The 26308-nt window shown below is 47.1% G+C and overlaps 1 protein-coding gene across 8 annotated transcripts in view; it reads left to right on the top strand.

The window, feature by feature from the left end:
* The window catches only part of ATP6V0A4 (ATPase H+ transporting V0 subunit a4), a 62092-nt gene that overhangs the window by 1809 nt on the left and 33975 nt on the right, over positions 1–26308 (top strand). For 2 of the 8 annotated variants that reach the window (XM_053656606.1, XM_053656607.1), the window contains exons 2-9: positions 13659–13737; positions 13855–13920; positions 15192–15360; positions 17153–17355; positions 18372–18450; positions 18704–18798; positions 25443–25568; positions 26034–26128. In XM_053656606.1, coding sequence (XP_053512581.1) covers positions 13717–13737; positions 13855–13920; positions 15192–15360; positions 17153–17355; positions 18372–18450; positions 18704–18798; positions 25443–25568; positions 26034–26128 — 854 coding nt within the window. In that variant the 5' untranslated portion in view covers positions 13659–13716. Of the gene's footprint in view, positions 1–13658; positions 13746–13854; positions 13921–15191; positions 15361–15830; positions 15976–17152; positions 17356–18371; positions 18451–18703; positions 18799–25442; positions 25569–26033; positions 26129–26308 lie in introns of those variants that run through there. The other 6 variants (XM_037159262.2, XM_053656608.1, XM_037159258.2 and 3 more) reach the window with 6 other exon arrangements.

The raw sequence follows: 26308 nt of genomic DNA, 5'->3' as shown, positions 1-26308 counted from the left end.
GGAACGACTGAGGATAAAGAGGAGCAGAATTGTGAGGCATGTAGGAGACCAAAGCAATACAAGGGAATCTGGGAAAAGGCCTTTGGGACGCAGGCGGGGGTTTCTGCTGCGGGGCAGCGGCGGCCACAAGGCCAGCAGAGGTGGGATTCCAGCCCTGTCTCTGTGGCCCGAGGAAGCGACTTTATACATCTAAGCCTCGGGGCTTTATCTGAAAAGTAATAGAACAGAAGCAATCTTGGGAGTCAAAAGCTTTGCACAGTGGTGGCCGGTGGTAAGCGCTCGGTAGATGTTAACTCCCACTTTCACAGAATGGTCATCACAAATAAAAAATAGGGGAGAAAGGTCCTTTTAGGGGGAAATGACGCTGTTTATGGATTGATTTGTTTATATTCTGTCTTGTCCAGAAAAGGGTTTAAGGAACCGTACGTATCGTGAATGAAGCTATGTCAAATACACTTAAATGAGAAGAAATGAAGCAGAGAGAAAGTTAGGGCAGGAAGTAGGAGGACCCACGAGCGAGTGTGGGACACAAAAAGGCGTGCCTGCTTTCTGAGCCTTCTGGTAGCCAGTGTGAAGGGGGGGGGGCGGTCACACAGTCACGCCTGTGGCTCGCGGGCTCACAGGACAAAAGCAACAGAAGCAGCACACTGCTCTTGGTACCAAAACCAGAGAGGAATCTTCCCCATGGGTCCCCATGGAGATGGCATTACCTAACAGGATGAACGTGGTTCTTGACATTTTCCTCCCAGTAAACCCTCGTGGGAAGCTTCACAGACCAGGGCTGATTTATCCAGCAGGCGCCAGAGATCACAGCAGTGCCCGGGGTCTCCGAGGATGTTCAGGGGTCTCAAAGATGTTCAAGACCTGAAAGCAATGTTCTCAGATCCGCAATAGGAACAATGATGAAACTGTGTCATCAAAAGGACTAGTTTTTTCCAAATCAAGGCCCTCCAGTTCATTTCAACAGAAACAATGAGATGCAGGCTGTCAGGTGTGTTTGAGCGTGTTTGCAGTGAGCAGAGCACGCCCGCCCCTCTGCGTGATCCGTGACGGCCTGGGGCACACACAGGTTTGAAACAGCATCTGCCTCTCTGACAGCATCGATTCAGATCCTGCCAGTGAGGAAACTCCCAGACCCGTGGATGCAGGGGGCAAAGATAACGATCTGTCTCCTTTTTAATGCATTGTTACTTGATGTGGGACTGTTTTCGGTACAGTGTTTGCAAGTCAGTGCAAAACTACAGAAGCATGCCCTCCACAGATCAAAGATTTTGCTGTCCCAAAACAGGGGGGGGACTTGACCGGTCTCTCATAACTCATGGACTCCCAGAGAAGGGGCTATAGGGTGGCTCTTTTTACAAGTGTCAGCATTATTCACTATTTTACTTTTAAAAAACAGGTCCACGTAGCTGGTTACCTCACCAAGGAACTCTCAATACGTTTTATAGCAGGTTTGCTTTGGAAGGTGTACCAGGAAGTTGCCCTGCTCAAACCCACACAGTCTGCAGGAACTTTCTCAAGACTTTTTTTTTTTTTTTAATGGTTGAGACAGGTGTTTGGTTACACATACTTTTAAAAAGTCCAGGCTAAAGTGTCTGTGGCCGGGCTCCTTGGAGGTGGCTGGGGTTGGCCAAGAGCATGGGGTCCCAGGGACCTCACTGCCGCCAGTTTTAACTGTTTTGCCTGCTACGATTTCATTTGAAAAAGAAGAGGAGCAGGCAGAGTGTTTCCTGGACTGAAAGATTGAAAACCAGTAATCTGTGGCCTGGAATGGCCTCTGACTCTGGGAAAGCTCTTTCATTTCTTCTTTCTTTTCTCTTTCTTAAGATTTTATTTATTTTTAGAGAGAGAGGGGAAGGGAGAGAGAGAAACATGGATGTGTGAGAGAGACATCTATCAGTTGCCTCTCATGCACTCCCAACTGGGGACCTGGCCTGCAACCCAGGTATGTGTCCTGACTGGGAGTTGAACCAGTGACCTTTTGGTTTGTAGGCCGGTGCTCAATCCACTGAGCCACACCAGCCAGCATGGAAAGATTATTTCATGTTGAGAAAACTTCCCTTGTGATTCTTACAGGCCCTTCTACTGCCTCTCCATCTCTGGGAAGAGACTGTTGGCCTTGAACTTGGGGCTTGCTTTTCCAGTTAAGCCACTGAGAGGAGAATCGTGGCCCTAACCACACAGTGCCTGTCATTTCCTAACTTTTGAGCTGAGGTGAGATCCGTGGCTCCTCTTGCATGTGGCTTGTATTTCACAAAATAATGTTAGTTTCTAGCAACTCACGAGACCAAAACATCTAGACCTTTACCTGAGCAGCAGTTGGTTGGTGGAGGAGGTTAACCTCATTCACTGCCACTCAGTTACGGGTCTATAATTTGGAGAGAATGAGGAGTATCCATGTGAGAAAAATGGAGAGCTACACAGGGTTGAACTCTGAGATGGTGCCGCAGAGTTGAGATAAGTAAAGTGGACAAGCACGCAGCCCACCCCTCGGGACCATTTCTGAACCGTTCCCAGGGTGATTCATTCAGCTTGCACTTAATCCACTATTGCACTAGGGGGCGCTGGGGCCACTGCCCGGATTGAGGTGGGTGAACAAGAAGAATGGGACTTCCTCCTGGCTGAGGCCATTTTCCTCTTGGGCCCTAAATCTCATCCCCTGGCATCTTCTCCCAGGTGTACTTCTTAATTTCCAAACACGGAAGTTTTCTAGCTATTGTTGTTACTGATTTCTAGCTTAACTGCATTGCCATCTGCAAAGATGTTTTGATGATCCTATTTTTTTTTTGATATTAAGAACAAACATATGGCCAATTTTTGAAAATTGGCACTTGAAAAAAATGTGTCATCCACTTCTGGGAGTCAGTATTCTATGTCAGATAAGGGTGCAGAGCTATCTATATTTTTCCTGTTTTTTTTTTTTAATTGGTCCATTTAGTCTATTGAATAAAGACAGATGACTGGATTTTTCTCCTTCCCTTGTAGTTTTTTCTGTTTTTGCATTCCACATTTGAGGTTGTAATTAGGCCTTATTCAAACATAGAGTTATGACGCCTTTGTGGTGTACCCAACCTTCTTTAAAAAATTGTTTTGTAATATCCCCCTGAGCTGTTGGTTTATCATAAGAAATGCATATTTGGTCTTTGTCCAGTTTCTGGTGCAGAGCTCCTAAAACCCTCAGAATTTTCTAAGCCTTGCTGACAGAGGTGTCTTTTGTTATGCTAGTGAGGTGACTTTTGGACCTCGCCTAAAGATGGGGGCTGGTTGCTGGGGAAACCGGCCAGGCCATTGGAGAGGTAGCGTTTTTTTGGTCCTTTTCCCAGACCTTTGGGAAGAGGAGAGGAGAGGGTCTGCAGGTTGAATCAATCACCAATGGCCAATGATTTCATCAATCATGCCTGTGTAGTGAAGCCTCCATAGGAACCCAACAGCACGGGGTTCAGAGAGCTCCTGATGGGGCAGGAGTCAGGCAGGCCTGTGCAAGGCATCGAACCTGCGGGCCCTCTCCCTGCACCTTGCCCAATGTGTCTCTTCCATCTGGCTGTTCCTGAGCTATTTCCTTTTGTAATAAACCAGTACTCTAGTGAGTAAATGGGTTTTCCTCAATTCAGTGAGCCTTTCCAGCAAAGTCATCAAAGCCAAGGAAGGGGGACTTCTGATTGACAGGCAGTTGGTCAGACACGGAGGTCACCACCTGGACTTGTGATTGGCATCCTGCCTTGGTGCCCGTCGTCTGAACCTCCAGTTTGTAGCCAGTTGGTTAGAAGCGCAGATAACAACCTGGGCTGGCGACTGGCATCTGAGGGGAAGGGCAGTCCAGTGGGACTGAGACCCTTTCCTCTGGCATCCGATGCTGTTTCCGGGAATGTTGTGTCAGGACTGAGCTGAGTTCTAAGATGCCTGCTGGCATCCGAGCATCACTTGCTGACCAGAGGAAGCCGTCCTCTCCCTACACACGCTGCCCGTGAAGTTTGCTTTGCCTGATATTATCACTCTTCCGCCTTTCTTTTGCTTAGTTTTGCATGGTGTCTCTCGTCCCATCATTTCGCTTGAGTTTTCTAAATCTTTATTATGTTTTAGGTGTGTACCTTATAAAAACATAGTGTAGGATGTTAAAAAAATCCAGGCCGACCACCTCTGTCTTTAATTTGGCCACTGAATCTGTTTCCATGGAAAATGTTTTCTGATAGATGTAGGTTTGATCTCTACTTAACTAAGTGCTCTCTGGTTTTCTCATCTCTCTATTGCTCCTTTTTGATCTCCTTTTCATTACTTGTGGATTGAGTCTTTTTTTTATTATTCCTTTTTATTTTTAGAGCTATTATATAATGCGTTCTTATCAAAGTCTAGTATTAATTGATACTCGTACTGCCTTCACAAATAATGTGAAGGTTTTGGAACTTGAAATCAACTTATCTACTCCTGATTTTTATACCATTAGAGTCACATACTTTAACTATATGCATACTTTTCAACTCAATAAGTTATTATTTTATGCAGTGAATGTTTAAATTTATCCACACATACACCAATTTATTGTTTTTTACTTCTTTTCTGCATGTGTGGTTTTCCATCTGCAATCATTTTCCTTCTCCTTTTAGTGTTTTCTCAGTGAATGGTGAGTGTTCTCAGGTCTCATCTGGGTATATTTTCATTCTTCATTCTTGACATTTTCATTGGGTGGAGAATTCCAGGGTGACAGACATCTCCTTCCAGTGCTAAAGCTATCATTCTATTTTTTTTGACTCCCATTGTTTCCGTCCATCCAGTTGGTACTCCCCACAGATGATTTGCCTCTTTTTTTCCTTCAGTGGTTCCTAAGGGTTTTGCTTTGTTTTTAGTGTTCGGCACTTTTATTCTGAAGTGCTCAGGTATGGATTTCTTTTTATCTGTCTTGCTTGGTGTGCGTAGGCAATTGAATATGGAGTTTGATGTCGTTCATCAGTGTTGAAAAGTTCTCAGCCATCGTGTACTACTTCTGTCCCATTCTTTCCTCTCCTTCCGCGGCTCTTGTCACCCACTGTGTTCTCTGACTCCCCGCCCTCGTCTTTATTATCCATCTTTTTGTTTTTATGTGCTTTTGATATTTTCTTCCCTATCTTTTATTAAATCTTGTGACATCTGTGCCTAATAAAAGAAGTGATGAAAGAAGACACTTTAGGTGATATAAACGAACTTTGACACTTCATGAAGTAGACAGTCCCATTCTGGAGAACTGTGAAAAATAATGAAAAGAAGCTTTTATAGGATAAGAACAAGGAAGAGACAAACAAACTATCGGATTGGCTGAGGTAACAGAGGCAACCTCAGTTAACATGAGAAGGCCAGAGTTGGCTTGGCGATTGGGGATTAGCTGACTGAATCCACTGCATTTCTGGTCAAGTGGAGCATTTATTTACAGGGACACAAAAGTTATTTAAATCATGGCGTGAGCCCTGGGCAGGGGTGGCTCCATCTTGGGCCCGAAACTTACAACAGTAACTACCCACTGGGTTCTTCATTTCAATTGTATAACTTTAGTGCCATAATTTCTATGTTGTTTTTCTAATAGCTTTATGTTATTGAATCTTGTTTCTCAACTTCGTGCGTAGAGTGAACATAATTATTTTAAAATCTGTGGCTGATACCTTTTGTGTTTGTCTGTTCCCATGAGTCTGTGTCTGTCACCGGTTATTTCTGCTGGTTTTCATTCATGTCATTGTGTTTCTCTGTGTCTCTCGTTATTTTTTATTGTGTGCAAAATGGTAATCACACACAATTGTTCGTAGAAATAACTTGAGACCTAGGATGACGTTCTCTTCCTTTAAACGTGATCTTTTTTTGGTTGTTTTAATCAGGAGCTTGGGGTCAAAAACTATCAACCATCATGTCGGGTCAGCCTTCAAAACTCAGCTGATTTCTAGCTAAGTTGTAGGCTTCGTAAAGGTCGGTTTATTTTGGTTGCCTTCCCTTCTACGGTGTAACTCTTCAAAAAATTTTTCCTTCCCCAAGGTGATAAGCGGATAAGCACAAAACTGTACATCCAACCTTCTCCATCTCAGTGTTCCAGTGTTTGTAAAAATGAAAGCTTCGAAGCAGCTTCTAATGGAATAAAAGATTGTTAGTAAGATGATGTTTTAGAATAACATTTAATTATTTAACAAAACATTTGCCATAAGACACAAACAAAAAAAGCAGGTTACAAAACTGTTTACTCAGGCCTTGGCTGGGAAGCTTGGTTGTTTGGGGCACCATCCCAAACACAAAAAATATGTTGTGGGTTCAGTTCCCAGTCAGGGCACATGCAGGAGGCAGCTGATTGATGATTCTCTCTCACATAGATGTTTCTCTCTTTCTTTTCATCTCTCTCAAATCATTTAAAAAAACAGCCATATCCTCTGGTGAGAATAAAAACGACCCTGTATACTCACTGTGGTTCCAGTTCTGTAACACACACATATGAGAAGAAAAAAGTTCGAAAAGCATCCTGTCCGGATGTCAGCAGTGGTCACATCTACACTCTCCAGTCTGGGTTGATTTTCATTTTCTTCTGCACATTTTCTATGTCTTTCAAATTCTCCACAATGAGTGTGTGTTACTCCTACAATCAGGAAATAAAATCAAGTTAGTACAGCTTATAAAAAAGAATATTGCACAGGAAAGCAACCCAGTCACAATGGAGCAGACAGAGTACATCTTACAGGATCTGTTGGATGGCTTGGAGAAAATTTTTCGTATCAGAGAATCTTCTTTTTCATTTTTAAAACAACCTTCATTTGGTATAAGTTGCGTATAGTGCAGAGAACTGCTTATTAACAACCGTTGCTCTCGGGGTGCCCAAGGTGGACAGCGGAATGGACAGACGCTCCCAAGAACCTTCAAGACACGGCTGGAAATAAGACACAGAAACACACAGAATCTCAGTGTCAGAAAGTGACCGCGCGGCCGCCCGGCCCAGTCTCCCCCTCTCCCATGCGGAGTGTTAAAGAGTTTGGTGTGGCTGCCCTTGACCTCTCCTGCCTCTCAAGGTTGTTACTTGGACTTCTACTAAAATACCTCAAGTAACAGATGTCTTACTAACTTCTTTAATCCTTCCTCAAGGATATTTTTAAAAACTGGTTTTAGAAAGAGAGAGAGAGAGAGAGAGAGGCATTGACTGGTATGCACCTCCTGTATGCACCCTGACTGGGAGTGAAACTAGCAACCTACATGTGTGCCCTGACTGGGAATCGAACCCTCAACCTCTTGATGTACAGGACAATGCTCCAACCAACCAAGCCAGGGCCGATGTCTTGCTAATGTAAGGCAGCCAGTTCTGCTGTGGGATAGCTCTAAGGGTTAGAGAAGTTAGCGAGTTCCTGGCATCGGACAGGTGAGGGCATTTTAAGGTGAAGTCAATGAACAGTGGAGGGAAGGGCGGATCTGTGCAGCCCCACGACTCCGCCAGTGGAGACTTCTGGCTCCCTTCAATGTCCACGCTTACCATTTGTACAAAATATGTCTGTTGGCACAACAGGGCTTGTGGTCAGATTTATGTTTTGTTTAATAAACAGAGATATGTATTCTCAAGAGAGTAATTTTAAACTAAGGTTTGTGGAAAGCGAGCTGCATTCTTGTGGTAAACAGCCATTTTTTTTTCCAGTTTTGACCACATGAAACTAAAAGAACGAAGTAGCCGAGTCGGAGATTGTTGGCCTCCTCTTCCCTGCACCCACTGTCCTCCGACTGGGCCTTCGTGGCCTCTTCAGTAACTTCCCCTCCCCCTCTGTCTCTCTGTCCCTCCTCTCTCTCGTCCAGGCCCTTGGCCCCGGGCGGTCAACGTAACCAGCCTGAGTCAGAAGTTCAGGATCCCAGTTTTCATGTTGTGATGTCCTGTGTGACCTTGGGGGAAGTCCCATAACCTTGGTGATGAGGCTACCTGAGAGTACTGTGGGGGACCTCGAGGAGGGGACATGAGGGGATAATCTAGGGAGATGCTGCTCTCAACTCTTTGGGGAAGAGCTTTGTCTGGGTCCTTGGGACTCCTGCCGAAAGGGAAGAGATGTTAAGTCCTGGGAGAAACTGAGAAAAGACCCTGAGAGCAGGAGCCCTGGGTGTGGTCCCAGCTCTGCCACTGATTGGCTATAGCCACCCTCCTGGGGGCGTGTTCCCATCTCTCCTGAGAAGGGATTGGATCAGGTGATCTGGAAGTTTTTCCTCTAGTGCTGGGATCCTGTGGCTCAGTGCTCACCGCGTGTATTAAATAGAGAAAGAAGAGAAATAAACAATAACCTCATATGTATCTATAGTAAATGCAGGTGAAATCATGCTAAAAAGAAATCCCTGAATAGAGTTTCAGTAAATATTCTGATAGAAAAGACAACGAGCATCGAGATGCTCCCGAGTGAAAAACCATGACAAAGTCTGAGGCATTCCGTCCTCTTCCTGAGGACATTTTATTTTCCTCAGTCTCACTCCCAGTTGGTCTGTGACTTGGTCAGTGATGGAAAGGGGACAGAGACGTCAGGTAGCTCTGCTCTGGGGAGAAGAGAAACAGGACCAAGCTACCAGGAGGAGGAAGCTGCGGGGTCGTGGCAGAGGGTCTCCCCCTAAGGACTGAGGGGGCCGTGTGCTGAAGGTGAGACAGTGGGTTGAGATGGGGACTGGAGGGACATGTGGCTGTTGGTGAGAGCCACGGGGAGGTTCCTTCTCTCAGCGCATGGCCTAGAGGGCAGAAAGCCATAGAGCAACAGTTCGAGCCAAAGGGATGTCAATGGCACCCCTGTGCACGGAGTGTCGTCCCTGGAGAAGGTTGGTGGCCAGGAGGGAGGGGGTGATGCTGGTTCCAGCAGGGTGTCATGGACTTCAGGGTGCTGATGACGTGAGCTCTTGGATATTATCGTTGACGAATTGCAGCTAATTCTGTGTGTGCAAAGTTGAGTATACAATTTCCTCTCTTTTGTAGCAATCTCAAGCCATTTTCTTCCTGTCCCTAGCACTTTATTAGTTGGGAAGGCGTGTGGATGGGGGGCTCGGTGCCTGGCCAGTGGTGGCAGGCTGCTAGGTAAATGGATGGTAAAATCAATGATTCGAATGAAGGTGATCTGGCCGGAATTCAGTTCAGAAAAACCAGATACTTTGATCAGGTTGTTACTTTTGCGGTTAGGTTCTTATTTGCGGATTAAATCCCTTGCAGGCATTTTGGCTTGCTCTCCACTTACCCTTTTATTATTTTTTTTTTCATATCATGCTGATCTCTTGTAAATTGATCTTGTTCAGCTGGACATTGTTTTGCACCGAATTGTCCTCACCCCCAGTACAAGGCTATGAGGACAGAGGAGGCCTTTTGTTCAAAGGAATGTCCTGTTGGAAGGGCGGCGAGGGCAGTGCTGGCCCCTTTGATCCACGAGAGCCATGGTACAGAAAGCCCTCGGGGCTCAACAGCGCCTCCTGGAGGTGTGCATGGACCTGTGTGGGAGCTGCAGCTGGCACTGTGCCCCAGACTTGTCTACAGCATGGGGACGGTGGGATTAAACCCTCAATGTCAAAAACCAGTCTTCTTCTGGATTATATAGGGACTGATTCCACTCTGTGCAGGTCATTTCTCTCAAGACCCAATGCCAAATCTAAGTGCTATTTCCTTCAGCATGTTGAGTTGCAGATTTGGATTTTGAGAGTGTGTGTGTGTGTAATGATGAATAGGAGAATGACTTGCTTTTTAAAAGGTCAGTGACACAAACAATTAAAGCAATGTGAGTGTACTCTATGGCTTTGAGTAAGTCGATACTGTAAGATGTCGCATGCAAAATATTGAGCTCCGTCAGGAAACTTGCAGAAAAATGGAGACGATATCTCTGTATGATTCAAAGTGACTGACTCAAATGTACATCATGGGAAGGAAAAGTGGCAGTTGCCGTTTTCTAGATGCGCTGTGCAGCTGTCTCTGCGTTTGAGAAAATCAATGAACCCCTCCCGCGACCCCTCATTTTCTCCTCAGCGGCGGCCCTGCTCCCTACTTCCCTACCTTTTACTCCCCAGTTCCAGTCTTCACTTTGGATTCGGCCCCTTTACATTCCTTGAAAGTGGGCCCTTTGGAGTCACCAGTAACCTACAGATGCTTCTAGGGCTTACACCTTTTTTTTGTTGTTTGTTTTTTTGAGAGGGGAAGGGAGGAAAAGGGAGGGAGAAAAACATGAATGTGAGAGAGAAATACCAATCAGTTGCTTTCCACACACCCCCTCGACCAGGGACCAAACCCACATCCGGGGCATGTGCCCTTACTGGGAATAAAACCAGTGACTTTTTGGTTTGGGGATGATGTCCAACCAACCGAGCCACAGCAGCCAGGCCCAGGGCCTCTTCTCGAGTGACCACGCCACTGTTCTCGAGGAGACATTTCCTTCTCTTGATTTCTCATTCTTCTGACTACCCTCCCCCTCCCCGTTTTTTGTTCACTGCCTCTTACCATTGAGCTCTCCCATATGCTCAGGCCCGACTTCATTGCTTCCCCTTGTTACGGGCTGGACTGTGTCTCTCCCCCGGCCCCCAAATTCACATGTTGAAGTCCTAACCCCGGGACCTCAGAAAAGGAAACCATGTTTGGAAATCGGACTTTTGCAGAGGTAATTGGTTAAGATGTGCTCACACTCGGACTGAAGTAGGCTGTGTCCCTAAACCAGTAGGGGTGGCGTCCTTATAAAAAGGGGAGATTTGGACACAGACACACATGAAAACATGATACTTCTGTAAGCCAAGGAATCCCCCCTAGACACACCACCAGAAGTTCAGGGAAAAGCATGGGACTGATTCTCTCTCCTGGCCTTTGAAAGGAACCAGCTCTCCTGATACATTAATCTTAGACATGTAGCCTCCAGAATTGTTAGACGATGAATTCTGTTGTTTACACTGCCCACTTTGGGGTGCTTTGTCAAGGCAGCCCCAGCAAGGGGTTTTGCTAAAGCCCTATTTCTCGGGGTTCTATGGAGATTAGCCCGTAGTAAGCATGATCTGTGACTTAGCCGTTGCTGTTAAGATTAACGTGGCCAACTCCCCTCCTCTCATCTATGGGAACAGGACCGGTTGCCCATGCTTTCCCCTAAGTACCTAACACCTTGCCTGGCACATTGTGGTGGCTTAACAAATACTTTTGAGATTCTTTTATTGTCACTGAACATTTGTTTTCAATTTAACTTTTTCAGATTAATAAATGGATACACATTTTAAAAATCGAGTAGTCTGAGGAGCGTTTCCCCGATGGTTGGTGGCATTGAGCATCTTTTCATGGGCTAATTTGCCATCTGTGATTCCTCTTTGGTGAAATGTCTCTTTGTGTCTTGGGAGCATTTTCTCTGATTGATTTTTTTTTTACTGTTGAAGTTTGAGAATTCTATAAATAGTAGCTATCAGTCCTTTGTCAGCTATGTGGCTTGCAGATACTTTCTTCCAGACTGTATCTGGAAGAAATGTAAAATGTAAAAATAAATGTTATTTTTCTGTGGACTGTAGGTGTCCTGTCTAAGAACTCCTCACCACGCCCTCGATTCTGAAAATGTTCTCCTATGTTTCTTCTATGAGATTTGTCGTTTACATTTTCAGTTTGTCTCTGATCCACTTTGAGTTCATTTTTTAATAAGGCGTGAGGTTCAGATGGAGGTTTCAGTTCAACTTCTGGCCTGTGGAAGTCCGATGACCTCAGCACCATTTGTCGAAAAGACAATGGTTCCTCCCGTGAATTGCTTCTTCATCTTTGCTAAAACTCATTTGACGAGACTTGTGTGAGGCTATTTCTGGCTTCTCTGTGTTCTTACGTCATGGTGCATGTGTGTTCTTACCTCATGGTGCGTGTCTATCTTTCCACCAATGCCCCATCTTGATGACCATCCATCATCTTGAAATCCAGCAGAGTAATTTCTCTGGATTTCATTCTTCTATTCACTAGACCTCTGCTGACTGTCCTCCCAGACCCTGGCTTGGAGGGTCAGGAGGGCCTGGTTACTGCTCCCCACGAGACCTCTGCACCCCAATGAGGGGGCGGCCTCATTACCAGTGGGCCATTGTGAAAGTTATGATCCAGGCTCTTCTGACACCAGCCCGGCACAGGTTACTGCGGGCTGCCCAGTTACCACAGGGCGGGGCTGGGAGTTCAGGGTCAGCACTTGGCCTTCTCTGACCCCGCACTGGTGGGGGGTGTCGCTCTGGAGCAGGTGGGTGAGGGTAGAAGCCTAGGCTCTCTGCTTGGGCTTTGCTGGCATCAGTGGTGTGGGCCCACAGATTTTTCTGTGATGTCTTGGCTGTATGAGAGTGCTCACTATCTGGAAGTCATCTGCTTTGCTAGGCTGCCCTTTTCTCGTCCTTTGGCTAGAGAGAGAGCAGGCTTTCTTTGGAACAATTCTTGTCTGCCTGTCTTGCAGCTTCTGCAGCACCAACTTGAGAATATAGGAGGCAACAACAAAAACAAAAACAAAAAACCCCAGAGATATACCCTTATGATATGTCTCTACCCTGAGGTCCTTAGAAGTTGTATTCTCTCCACCTTTCAGACTCTTCTAATAATTGTTGTATACACCTGGCCAGGTAGCTCAGTTGGTTAGAGCATGATCCCGATATGCCAAGGTTGTGGGTTCGATCCCCAGTCAGGGCACATACAAGAACAATCAATGAATGAATAAATAAGTATAAAAGCAAATTGATGTTTTTCTCTCTCTCCTCGCCCTTCCTCTGTCTCTCTCAAATCAATAAATTAAACATTATTGTATCTAGAATCTTCATTACTTCTACTTCTTCTTATATAAAGTCCTTAAATATATTTAGAAGCCATGAGGACAATGTCCCACATAGGAAACACTCAGTGGATAATGAGCCAAAGCAAGGGCGTCCCTCCTTGGCTTTTGCTTCACTGTTCCCGCAACTTCTTGTTTGCAAGACTGGCAAACCCTTGTGCAAACTTCTTGTTTGCAAGACTTTTAACCCTGGTGCCTCAGTTCAAACGCTAACTCTGAGCCGGGCCTTCCCTGACCACTTCCCTAAAGTAGCTGCCATAGCTCTAAAGCCAATCTTTCTGCAACTGCACTGAGCAAACTTGCAGAATCTGACTGACTGATTCCTTGTTTATCGTTGTCTCCCCCTCCCTGTGGACAAAGCTTCCTGGAGAAAGGCCTCATTGCCGTTTATGGCCCTGTCCCCAGAGCTCAGTGGCAAATAGACTCTCAGTAAATATCAAACTGATGAAAGACTTCAGGTTGTTGACAATTAGACACTTATCACAAATAGCACTGCAGTGGACATGACTGGAGTTAAATTTGGTTTATGTTCTTAACATTTTTTCTTTAGGATGAGCTTCCTCAAGTGGGATGATCAGGTCAAAGGCCATGCAAATTGCCATTCAGAGAGATTGTGCTCATTTAGAGTCCTGCCGGGGTCCCTGGAGTGTGCCGGCCTTTTGCACCTTTGTCTTGGGGCTTCAGGAGAGGAAAAAGCAAACTTTAAAATAACTTCTCCCTTATGCTTCCACATTCTAAACAGATATCTAAGATCCTGTCCTATTTTGCAGTTAAGGACACCGCCCCCTCCCTCCGAGGTTACGCAGCTTCCCCAAGGTCACACGTGGTAAACAACAGAGCTGGGATCCTGACTCGGGCAGTTCCACTCTGGACTCTGCTCTTGACCATCAAGATGTACTTTTTTCTCTGTGTGTTCCTCAGGGATTCCTGGGCTCCAGGACGCTGAGAACTGCGGTTCTGGCTCCGCAGCTGAGGGGAGATGCAGCACACCCCAGCTGGGGTGAAGAGGTGCAGGGCCCTGGGCGGGGGGCGGGGCAGGGAGAGGGCAGGCACTACCTGGGGCAGGGGCTCCTCTGGTCTCTGGAGCTCATCTGACTCTGTGTGTCTCCTCCTGCAGGCCCTGGTTCTAGCCTTCAGGCTCCGCTCTGCGAATCCTGAGCTCAGCCTTTGGAACTTGGCCCTGGTGAGTCTGAACTTTCGTGTGGCTCTGCCCTGCGGGGACGGGTGGGAGCAGGCGAACTCTGCGTCTTAAGAAACCCCAGCAGCGCCTTTTCCTTCCGCACCTGTGCCCTCAGAGGCCCGGCCTCTGCTGTCCCAGGTTCCAAACCCTGCACTTAGGAGCTGATGGTTCCTAAATGCCTGCACCAGGCTATTATTCCCTGCTGCCTCTAGGCTCAAGTTCAAGTTTTTACCCTGTTTTCTCAAAGAGATGTTTCCAGTTTGATTGCATGAAAGGATCACCTCAGGGGCTTATTGAAAAGGCAGATCTCAGACAAGCTGGGAAATGCAAACCCTGAAGGGGTATTGGATATTAAGGATTTATTGTGGCATTTTAGACATGACCATGGTGTTGGATATAGAGTTGACCCTTGAGCAATATGGGTCTGAATTATGTGGATCCATTTGTGTGCAGTGTTTTTTTTTTTTTTTAAGTAAAAACATACAGTACTGTAAATGTATTATCTTCATAACATTTTTTCATTATTACTTTGTATTAGTTTCCAGTGTATAGTACAGTAGTTAGACAAAACATTTTTTAGCTTATTGTGAGAATATAGTGTATGATACATATACAAAGTACATGTTAATCCACTGTCTATGTTATTGGTAAAGGCTTCATTTTAACAGCAGGCTAACGGTAGTAACATTCTGGAGGAGTCAAAAGTTATACTCAGCTCTGGCCGGGCAGCTCAGCTGGTTAGAGCATCGTCCCAATGCGTCAAGGTTTGGGGTTCGATCCCCAGTCAGGGCACATACAAGAATCAACAGCTGAATACATAAATAAGTGGAACAACAAATCGATGTTTCTCTCTAGTTGACTAAGTAATTAATTTTAAAAAGTGACATGCAGATTGTCAGTAGCAGGGCGAGTGGCAGAAGGAAGCAGACTGGGGGAGGGGTCATTGTGGGTTCAAGAGCCAACTGTGTGTGTGTGTGTATGTATGTGTGTACGCGTACATACATATGTGAAATAATCCTTGTCTTTTAGGAATACGTACTAAAATATTTTGAGAGCAATAATGTGATGTAAGGGATTTGCTTTAAAATAACCCGGGGTAGCTAGAAGCAGATAGATGATGTAAAAAGGAATAATTGCTGATACTAAGCGGTCGGTACATCTTCCAGTTGGTACCGTTCCCTCTCCTTTTGCAGCTGCTTTAATTTTTCCATAATAAAAAAGTTAAAAAAACCCCAACAAGACAGAAAGCACCTCAGTCTGGGTACGTTTTACAGGTACCAAGGCATACCTGTTCGCCCCACCTGAAGAAGCTGCCCTGCAAAGCTGGTCCACGTGAACGCCAAGCCCTGCGGACACAGCACAGGCCGAGGGACACGCCTCCAACTGGCTCATCCCCCTGCTGTTTACTCCTCCTCCAAATAACTGGGAAGGACACCGTCTTCAGTAAGATAAGAATTTTAGCCATCCGGTATTTATAAGGTTTTATCTGTCAGTTCTCCTTTCAGAGTAAAGTGTTTTTGTAAGTAATTGTTGATAGGACGATGAGTGTGATTATTTTTCTTTTTCAAAACGACTTTTTAATGTGATTTCATCGTTACCTCGGAAAGGAGTGCTTTGCTGTGCTTAGTAGGTACATTGGAAGGCCATCTCTGGGCCCTTCTGAGGCCTGGAGAAACCACTTCCCAAGCCCTGCATTCAAGGTTGGGGCGGGGAGGGTAAGTCACTTTCCTTACAAAAGACAGTCCGTGCTTCCTTGTCACCAGAGGGCACAGGAGAGGGCGGGGTGGGGGTGCAGTTTCAGCAGGTTTATGCTCACTCAGACCTGTGTTGATACAACAAGTGCTGCCTCCCGGCTCCCTGGGTGAGCCTGGGAAGGAGAAGTACTGGGAGTGGCGGCCTCACTGTCACCCCAGGGAGGCCACCTGTGGAGTCCCAGCCAGCCCTGGCCCCAGCAGGCAAAGGCTCCTCGCTCCGGGGTCGGTGGAAAGAAGTCTCCAGAGAGCTGCAGCCCCCGTCAGCTGCAGCCCCCAGTCCAGGACCTTCTCCGAAGAAGCTGGGGTAGGAAGCGGTGCTTTTTGGTCTGCATGAAGCAAAGTCTTCTGTCTCTTTCTATGAAAACATTGCTTCAGCCATCCGAGAGGGCAGTGTGAAAAGTTGATTTGCTTTGGTGTCAAAAGGCAAAATTAGGGACCAGACTATATATTCGGGAGGGAGAGGAGGCAGTTAGCTTCCAGCCAATAAATTGGGAAACATTTCTGGAGCGCAAGCTTTATGGTGAGCTAGACTAGTGATGGAGTGAAAAACATACAGAGTTTGAACCTCGTGGCTTTTGCTGGCTGGTGGGCAAAATGAACAGTAAACAAGTAACTGTAGATGATTGATATTCTGGGGCACTAGAGGAGGGCTTAGTTCACTGGGGCTATTGGTGGGAGTCAGGAAAGGCTTATGGGAGAAGAGGTTCCTTGGGAATGCCTCCCCCAGGGAGGAAGGGGTTGAAGTTCTCAATGTAGGGGAAAGCATGGACAAAGGTCCTGAGTCAGGAGGGGCCTGGGGGCAGAGTCTATGTGTCTGCAGAGCAAGGTGGGGAGTGATGAAGCCAGAGGGGTGGGGGACAGAGGCCAGATTATTCCGCTCTTTGTGGGCCGGGTTAAGGGATTTACACATTCTTCCTGTGGGAAAGTGCAACAATGGAAGGATTAGTACAGGAGGGGTGAACCCAGTGTCTGGCAAACAGTCAGTATTCTATATGTTATAAAATGACCTGAGGAGAAGGGGCCCGCTCTCGAAGTGAGCTACTTCTTCCAGAAGGTCGGGCTTGGAGGAAAACAGTGTGGTTGGCAGCAGCAGTGTTCTCTAGAGGGTCTTTGATAGAAATGGATTCTAGATAAATATCCTTATTCCATATAGAGGATGTACAGATTTACTTCTTTTTTAGTGACTGCACAGGGTTGTGCTGTATCAGTTTAACCATCCCCTATTGGTGGAAATCTAGGTTAGGTCCGTGTGTTCTATCCAATGTTATTGAAACTTTGTGGTGGAGATATTAGGTTGTGAATGTAACATAAAATTTTTATTGAATTTATCGGGGTGACATTGGTTAATACAATTATAAAGGTTTCAGGCGTACAATTCTATGATGTATATTGTATTGTGTGTTCACCACCCAAGTCCTATTTTTTAAATCGGGAGTGGTTCCCATTGGACTCTTTTCCCCCCTCTGTTTGATTTAATTCAGCTCAACAAAAATGTTTTCATCCTGAGGTTTTCACACACCGGCTGCCTCCGGCATCCTTGTCTCCCACAGACCCAGGCCGGGGCAGGATGGCGTCCGTCTTTCGGAGCGAGGACATGTGTTTGTCACAGCTCTTCCTCCAGGCGGAGGCCGCATACTGCTGTGTCGCTGAGCTTGGGGAGCTCGGGCTGGTGCAGTTCAAGGATGTAAGCACTGCATTCTTCAGAGGCCGGGGGAGGGCGGAGTGGGTGTGGACAGCCTTTCATACCACTCGTCAGTAGCGAACAGATTGCAGGGAGAAGAGCCGGAGCTGGAGTAGGGGCAGTGTCATGGGTCTGGTCCTCTCCCTGGGGTTCGAGGTATCATTGGGCGGGTGACGTGCAAACATGTCCCCCCTTCTTCCACATTGCATCCCCAGGAATGTTCGGAATCTCCACTGTAATCACTGTCCGTTGGATGCATCATATTCTACTTCCTATCTAGCAACCCCAAAGCATGGGAGATAGCCTCTTGCTTCTCCAAGGAGAACGCTTCCTGACTTGTTTGTCCAAGGACAAAGGACTCTGGAGTCACCTTCTCTAGCGCGACATCCTGGGACTACTGCCTTGAGGGGGCTGTTGGGGCGTTATTTCTCAGGGGCACCAGAGATCCTCATCAAGTGTTTGAATCCAGTTTAGAAAACTGGTCTCTACTCTTTATTTCCTCACCAAGGTCAAGGTCCAAACTAAGCTCCTGCCTGGGAGGATCATGTCTTGTTCTTTGTGTCCCTAGTTCCTGGCACAGGACCTGACACAGGGCACGTCTGCACTCTCATTCATTGGGCTGAGCTCAGGGGTCACCAGCCCAAGGACGCCAGATTTTTGTTAATGACCGTGATACATTGCGTGGAGCTGTGCCGTTTTCAAGGTCCCATTATACTCCATTGAGGATTTTAAGGCTCATGTGCATAATCCATGCAGCTGAAGTGAGGGAACCTTAACTGTGGGAGGGCTCTGTGTCTCTTAGAAGGCCACCCAGGAAGGCCAGAGTGCAGGCATTCGGGGGATCGAGTATAAGACCATCAAGGTGTGTTTTGCCTGTGACACCTCTCTCTGTACAGGAATAGCAGTCTCTAAGACAATTTCAGTGACATTCTCCAGCATTAAAAAATATAATAAAACAACCAGTACGATGACATCGGCTGCTACTCATGTGTGCCGTGTGGTGTTTTCCTGCCTTCTAGTTAAATGTGAATGTGAACAGCTTCCAAAGGAAATTTGTGAATGAAGTCAGGAGGTGCGAGTCCATGGAGCGGATCCTCCGTAAGTCAGACCCACAGCCTCACTGGGATCTGGCGGGGAGGGAGCTGGCCTGCACGTCCTGATTAACAAGCGTGTCCCTCTGGTGACACTTTCCAAGTGATCCTGGAGGCAGGGTCGGGGAGGTTAGAGATTGGATCTGGGAGCCACATGGGCCAGGCAGCTGAGCCGGTCAAAGCCACTGTCCTGCCTGACCCCCTTTCTTAGATATGAGGCTATATAATCACCTTGGGCTCTCTGGTGGTTCTTCACTCAGGTTTTCTGGAAGATGAGATGAAAAATGAGGTCGAGGTTCAGTTGCTGGAGAAGTTCCCACCGACGCCCCTCCCACGGGAAATGATCGCCTTGGAGGTGGGTTCTTCCCCAGGACGGGGCTCTTTTCTCCTCTCCGGATGCATCCCCCGGGAAGCTTGCCCCGGAGAGTCGATTCCTTTATGGGCATAAGATTCTTTTCTTTTTAAAGATATTTTCTTTATTTATTTTCAGAGAGAGGGAGGGAGACAGAAAGAAAGAATGAAAGAAAGAGAAACATCTATTGGTTGCCTCTTGCACACCCCTCATGGGGGTCCTGCCTGCACCCCAGGCAATGTGCCCCGACTAGGAATTGAACCAGCAATCTTTTAGTTCGAAAGCTGGCGCTTAATGCGCTGAGCCACACCAGGGCAATAAGATTCTTAGAGGCAGCAAAGTCTTATCTACATGGTGCCAGTGAACAGGCCTGATGCTGGCACAATGGGTCCTGCCGTCCCTCTGTGCCTCCCATGACCATGTGGCACATGAACGCTCCCAGGACTTTGTCATCTCGTAACCGGAAGTTTGTACTGTTTGACCACCTCCACCCAGGTTGCCCTCCCTCCTCATCCTCGGCCTCTGACCACCGCCAGTCTGTCCTCTGTTCGGTTTCCTTATTTCAGAGTCCACGGCTAAGTGCGATCACAGAGGATCTGTCTTTCTCTGCCTGACACACCTCATTCGGTGTGATGCCCTCGAGTCCGTCACGAACTCGTTGTCACGAACGGCAGGGCTTCCTGCTTTTCTGTGGCTGACTAATATCCTTTGTATTCAGACACACCACCCTTTCTTTCTCCATTCATCTTGGCCATTGTAAATAATTCTGCAGTGACCAAGGGGATGCGGATATTCTCTTTTTGAGATAGCGATTTCATTTCCTTTAGATAGATACCCAGAGGCGGAATTCCTGGATCCAGGGGTGTGTTTCCTAGTTATCTAGTGGCAAACAGCTGATGAGCTCAGTCAAGGCCGAGATCTCAGACAGGCTTCTGGGATCCAGTGCGAGAAGCTAGCAGTTTTCTTCAGTCAAGGATCTGATGGTGCTGGGGCGCTCCCTCTTTCCTTTCCCTCTCTATCTACTTTCCTTTATAAAGCCCCGAGTTCCCGCCATGCCCAAGGCACCTTAGAAACCAGACTTGGCGTGTCCTTCAGCAGCTTCTGGTGCAGATGGTGAAGTGAGGGGGTGGGGGGAGGCGGTGGGAGAAGATGTCAAAAAATATGGCATGGCCAGATTGTGGAAGGCCCTGTTGATCCTATGTTAATTTTTTTTAAGATTTCTAATTTTTTAACCCTCACCCAAGGACACTTTTTCATTGCCTATTTTTAGAAAGAGAGAAAGGGAGAGAGAGAAACATCGATGCAAGAAAGAAACACGGTTGGTTGCCTCCCATACATGCCTTGAACGGGACCAAACCCCTAACCTGGGTGCCCTGACCGGAAATGGAACCCACAACCTTTTGCTGCACGGAACAGTGCTCCAACCAACTGAGCCACCCGGCCAGGGCAAAACTGGAGTTTTTAAGCCTCAGGTGAGGAAGGAATCACTAAGGGAGGATGGCAGGTAGAGGGAAGCCGCACTCAGCCCAGCCTTTTCTCCGGCTCAGTTTATCTTTATTTTCTTTTAAGATAACTTAGAAGTCTTGGAATTTCGTAATCATCAGTAGTCTATACCTAGGTACTCTGACAGAGATAGGAGACTGGCAACTCCTATAGAAAACATCTTGGGTCTCTCCTGTTGTATTAAAATCTGGATACTTAGGGAGAAAGCTTTTAACCAAAAAGCAGTGACTAGAATCTCACGTAGAATCTTCCCCAGTTCCAGTCTTATCTCTGGTCTTCTAGCACCAGCCCTGCTGATTGACAGCTCGCCTGCCACCCTCGTCCCCTTCACCCCATCACACCCAGACCTGTACTGGGAACTGGGAGACGTCCCTCTGGCTGACCTTTCACCCTCATCCTACGTCTGAGTCTGGGCAGAAGTTCACTAGGTTTCCCAGCTTTCTTCTCACCATCCCTGTCTCACCTGCCTCCTGCCACTGGCCTCATGCCCGTCACGGAATTGCCACTGCCTTGCTCGGGAGTGTAGGACAGTTCCCTCCTCACCTGTTGGGTGCCACTCGGCCTCAGAGCCTGCTCTCCCCAGCTCTGTTCTACCCCTTGAATCCCTCACTCAGCTCGGGCTGGTTTTTCTTGATTCATTTCTCAGCTCCAAGCCGGTATTTATGCTAAACTCATGCCCAGAAGCTAGAGAGCCCCTTCCCTCAAATCTGACCACCCCCTAGACTCAGCTTAGCTCCGCACCTGCTCCGTGAAGCCTTCTCTGCTGTGCCAAAGCTCGTGAATTCTAACTTTCTCGGAGATCACAGGCTCCTGGTCAGTGTTACATGTTTGTAATTTATCGTCTGCCTTAGTGGTTCTCAAGCTTCCTGATCTGAGGCACCTTTAGACTTTTGAACATTATTGAGGATCCCAAAAGGCTTTATTTATAGGGGTACCTTTATCAATATTGACTGCGTTAACAACTAAAACCCCAAAAGCAAAATATGTATTAATTCATTGAAAAATAGTATCTCATTACAAATATAATTCAGTCTTACACAGATGTGGAGTTAAAAAGGGAGGAGCATTTAATAGCAGCCTTTCCAGATAATGGTGTATGGTCTGCTTTGATATAACACCTGACAAGCACGGAGACTTTCTTGCTTTCGGCCACCAGGTAACACACACGTTATTGTTTCCAAATTGAGTTTCAGGTAGTTCCTTAAAAAATCAGTTCATCCAAGTGAGTTTGGAGTTGGCTGCCTGATAGGTTTAGAAGTGCTGTTCTCACGCACATTTGTAGTGGTGACTGGAAGGCAAGGGGGAGTCGGGTGTGTGCCAGCCATCTGTACTCAGTATTTTCCTGCTGGACATTGTCTATTGTAAAGATGGAATTAAAATAACATGAGCTGATGAGAGTATGGATTGATTGATTGATTGGACCGATCTGGCCATTCCTCCAACATTCTTAGAAAGGAGAAAGATTGCATAAGAGGCTTTCAGCCTGTCTTGTAGAATTTCTAGAGAGGCTTCCTCAGTGGTCCCAGAGGAAGTGTTAATTCAGAAAACAAATCTGTCCACCAGTCCATCATCTCAGCCAAAACTGCCCTAACTCTTCTCTCTTCGGGTTTTATTCTTGTCAGCTACATTTTCATGTAACTGTGCATCCATAATATACCTCACAGTTTTCTACTTTTTGCATTTGCTATCCCATTGCATACCACTTCTTAGACAGTGCAGAGTTCTCCAGAATATTTTGAAGGGCAGTTTTAAATGGGATTGTTTTTAATGGGATCATTGAGTGGACAGAGCGAAAATGGAAAGAAGTGAGGTTCTGGTTTTTCCCCAGAGTCGTGCCATTGTGGCTGGTGCTCAGAACTCAGGGAGGTGCCCACCTCTGAGCTGGAGGGAGCGGGCGCAGCCGAGGCTGCGTGACGAGTAGTGTGCGGGTTCGTTACGCAGTTCTCTCCACTTATGTTCGAGATTTCGCAAAACAATCGTCAAATATTCAGCTTTGTCTGATAGTAACGTGCTTTGGGGGGACGTGTACTAACATCACATGGGTATGTTTTATTGTTTATTTTTTGAAAATCTCTTTGGTAAGGTCGTCTTTTGGATAGATTAAAAAGAGTCTAGCATGATAATCTCTGTCTTTTAATAGGTGACCTCAATCTATTGTCATTTATTGGGATTACTGGTTTGCTGGCTTCCTGATAAGCCATTTCTTTTGTTTGTTTTTTCCTCTCTCATCTTCTGCCTTTCTGTAATACTTTTCAACACTTCCCCCCTCCCCTTGGTTTAAAAGCCATAGATCGCCCTGTCTGCTGTGGCTCAGTGGATTAAGTGCCAGCCTGTGAACTGGAAGGTCATGGGTTTGATTCCCAGTCAGGGCACATGCCTGGGTTGCAGGGTGGGTCCCCAGTTGGGGGCATGAGAAAAGCAACCAATCAATGTGTCTCCTGTACAATGATGTTTCTCTCCCTCTTTCTCCCTCCCCCTCTCTCTGAAAGTAAATAAATCGTAAAAAAAAGAAAAAAGTGAAAAACGCTATAGATCAGAGTTACGTTTGACATCTCAAGATACATTCTGAGTAAATTTTTCCTGTAAGTTCTGCTGCTGGTTCAGTGATGGTTCCTGTGTGGGTAGCCTGGAAGGTTCTGTCTTTGTTCCATAGTTGCGCTATAAAGTGTTTAAGTGTGGCTTTATTCGTGGTTGTTGTCATTAAATACTGAATTAATAAAGTAGAATTTTTAGAAAAAAGTGTTGGAGGGATAGGATAACGATCCACCAACCCCACACCTGTGTTAGAGGAAGGTGAACACAGTGGTGCTCTGAACACCCTGGGTGGGGCCCCTCCCCTCCCCGCCCGCCCCTCCCCCTCCCCCCTTGCAGATGTCACTACCCTGAATCTGTTCAGTCTTCTAAATAGCTTATGGGTGAGCTTCGCACCTTTTTAAACTTTACATAAGTGGACCCCTACGGTTTATTCAACTTGATGTTTTCTTTCATCGTGTTACTTTTTAAGACATCGCGTTGTTTCATGTTTCTGAAATTCACCCATTCCCACACCTGGGCAGTGTTCCTTTTGTTGAATGTATCACACTTCATTCATTCTGTTGTCACTGGACATTTGGGTAAATGAGAGATGAGCTTTCATATTTTAGAATTATTTACTGTATCCCAGTCTTGCATTCACCAATGTCATCTGTAGAATTTTGAATTTCGGTAGCTAATTTCATATTGCCAAGATTTCTAAGTAATTCTTTTCTTAATCTACTTATTCTTGTATTTTAGAACATATTCATTAAATATTTCTTATTTTTCCTTTTAGTGGAAATGATCCTTGCATTTACCTCCTTCCACATTTCTTAAAAACTTTAAATTCTTGCAAACTATTCTATAAAAATCATTCCAGCCCGTATGATTTTATGTTCTGATTGTTGATTTTGTTGGTCATTTTTCTTATCGTTTTTTTAACTTTTTCCATTTGTATTAAATGACACAAAACAACTATCATTCTTTAAACACCCCGGGACGCAGCTGGTCCTCTCACTCCGAAGTCCCACCCTCTGTGGCCTGTCCCTCACCCTGTTTTCCCACTTCCCCTGCCCTTGTCCGGGGCACAGTCCCGGGCCGACCTGGAGTCGGCAGGGAGAGCACTGGGCAGCCAGCTAGCTCGGGCTGCAGGCGAGATCAGGAGGGGGAGGTTCTTAGGGACCTCGTTGAACACTAAGTACCCAGCCCGGTTCCCAGCCACTTTCGAGTGATTCCCCGCAGCCCAGCTCCTCTCTGCCTGTACCAGCTGCCAGATCTCGTGGCCCTCACCCCTCCCTTACCCCTCCACCTCCACCTCTGCCCCAGCCTGTCCCCTGGGCCTCCCTCGGTGGGGATTCCTGGACCCATGAGCTCAGCTCCCAGGGATGAAGCGCAGAGACCCCAGCCAGGGCTGTCAGGAACCTGAACCTCACAGAGGTCACTGACACAGACCTCACAGAGGTGACACAGACTCAGGCTGGGGCACAGTGTGGGGGTGTGGGCCGCATTTCCAGGCCCACAGTCTCGGAGGTCCCCTTTCCCCAGTATCCCCCCACCCAGAATCCTAGGGGAAGGTTCTCAGCTCCCCACACAGGGTTCCCCTGCTTTACGCCCTTGGCTGCTTCTCCGGTCAGCTCCTAGAAACCCCTGAACTCAAGTTCACGGTCGTTGTGGCTTCCCCGGCCTGGTGATTCCTTCCCCAGCCCACAGTAGATCAGCCTGGGGGACGCAGCTGCTGGGTCGCCAGGTCCCGCAGCTCAGAGTGGGAACTGGTGGAGGCTCTCGATAAGGTCTCGGTGGCCCTGTCCACGTCACTGATTCCTGGGCACCCTCGGCACTGGCTGACCGACACTGTGCCACGGTGCCTGGTATGTGTGGCCCTTTGGTGAGAGTTTGGGGAGAGTTGTGTCACTCCGTAACCTGCCCTGGAGGAGCTGATGGTTCATGGTCTGCCCTCTGACAGCCGCTGAGACAGGACAGGTCTGGCCCTGGGTTTCTCCATGAGCCTCTCTCTCTGTGTGTGCTTTCTCTGTGTGCATGTGCTCTGTGTGCGTGTGCTCTGTGTGTGTGCGCTCCATGTGTGTGTGTGTGTGCTCTCTCTCTGTGTGCACTGGAAGGGAGATTGTCCCGTTCTTTGTTCTCGCCTTCTTGCCTTCTGTGCCTGCCTACCCTTCTCTGTCCCCTTTTTTCACTCGCTCGTACCTGGCTATCCAGACCCCAGCCCATAACTGGTGCGTGGTTGTGGAGGGAGGGTTGACACTTGGAGTTTCTCTGTTTATATCTTATTCGTTATTACAGTGTGTTTGCGCAGAAGGAATCCTCAGCATAGGCATTCACTGCAGCTTCCCTTTCCAGCGTTTTAAATGGGGAAGAGGCCCGCGGTTTGCCAGCACGCCTCACTGCCTTTTCCATTGCCCCAGGGTGTTTTCTCATCCTCCCCAGGATGACGGACTCGAGAGAGTGCCGGGCGCTGGCTAATAGCTGCGCAATCACACCGAGCTGATGACAGGGACGGGCGCTCGGAGTCAGGCTGTGTCCCCACAGGCCGGTGTCTTTTCTATTTCCTTCTGCGCTGTGGTCATCGTCACAGCACCCTCTGCTGCATTAACTTTCTCTCTCCCACCGTATAGACCGTTCTAGAAAAACTGGAAGGAGAGCTACAGGAAGCCAACCAGAACCACCAGGCGTTGAAGAAAAGCTTCCTAGAACTAACAGAACTCAAATATCTCCTGAAGAAAACCCAGGACTTTTTTGAGGTCATTATTTGGGTCACTGAGGTCATGTAGAAAAGGGCCCTTTCCCCCCCGCACCCAAAGCGTCAGATTTTGAAAACTGGCTGGTTTGGAATATGAGCGAATCACTGTTTCTGCCCCAGGGCCGGGCCACTGGTGAGTGGGCAGGTATTCTGGGCACACTAACCGTGCTGCTGTTGCCTTAAATGCAGCCATAATCCCAGGACGTAATGGCCTGGACAGAAGTGGAAATCCGAACAAAAGCAGGACAGTTAGTTTGAGCCGATTTGGGATTTTGGAAGGAAGACATCAGGGAAGCTTTTTGATCTGGCAAGAAGCACTCTACTTTTTGAATTCTATTAATTATTTGTGGAAGATTAAAGCTTCCTTAAAACCAGAAAAAAAAAAAACAACCTTGTGGTGTTGGGGTGCTTTTAAGGTACTTTAAATACATTTGCTAAGTGCAAATATTGATTGTTTAACTTTCAGACGGAGACCAACCTGCCGGACGACTTCTTTACCGAGGACACCTCCAGTCTCCTGGAGTTGAGAGCGATACCCCCACGCGTGAGCGGGAAGCTGGGGTAGCGTAACTCTGCTCCGAAAGTGAGGGGGAACGGGTCCTTGGTCGGCAGCTCAGTGCCTGGCGTGTTGGTAGATTTCCCCGACAGTTTGAATGAATGAGTGAGTGAATGAATGAATGAACAAATAGCCACTGGAATGAGAACAATTTCATGTGAATGACTCCACACCGTGGTGAACCC

This window comes from Artibeus jamaicensis, unplaced genomic scaffold (genome assembly GCF_021234435.1).
Source record: "Artibeus jamaicensis isolate MK-2021 breed Jamaican fruit bat unplaced genomic scaffold, CSHL_Jam_final scaffold_2172, whole genome shotgun sequence".
NCBI classification, from domain to species: Eukaryota; Metazoa; Chordata; class Mammalia; order Chiroptera; family Phyllostomidae; genus Artibeus; species Artibeus jamaicensis.
Note: the sequence above shows the minus strand (reverse complement) of the source record. Positions and strands in the feature narration are given on the sequence as shown.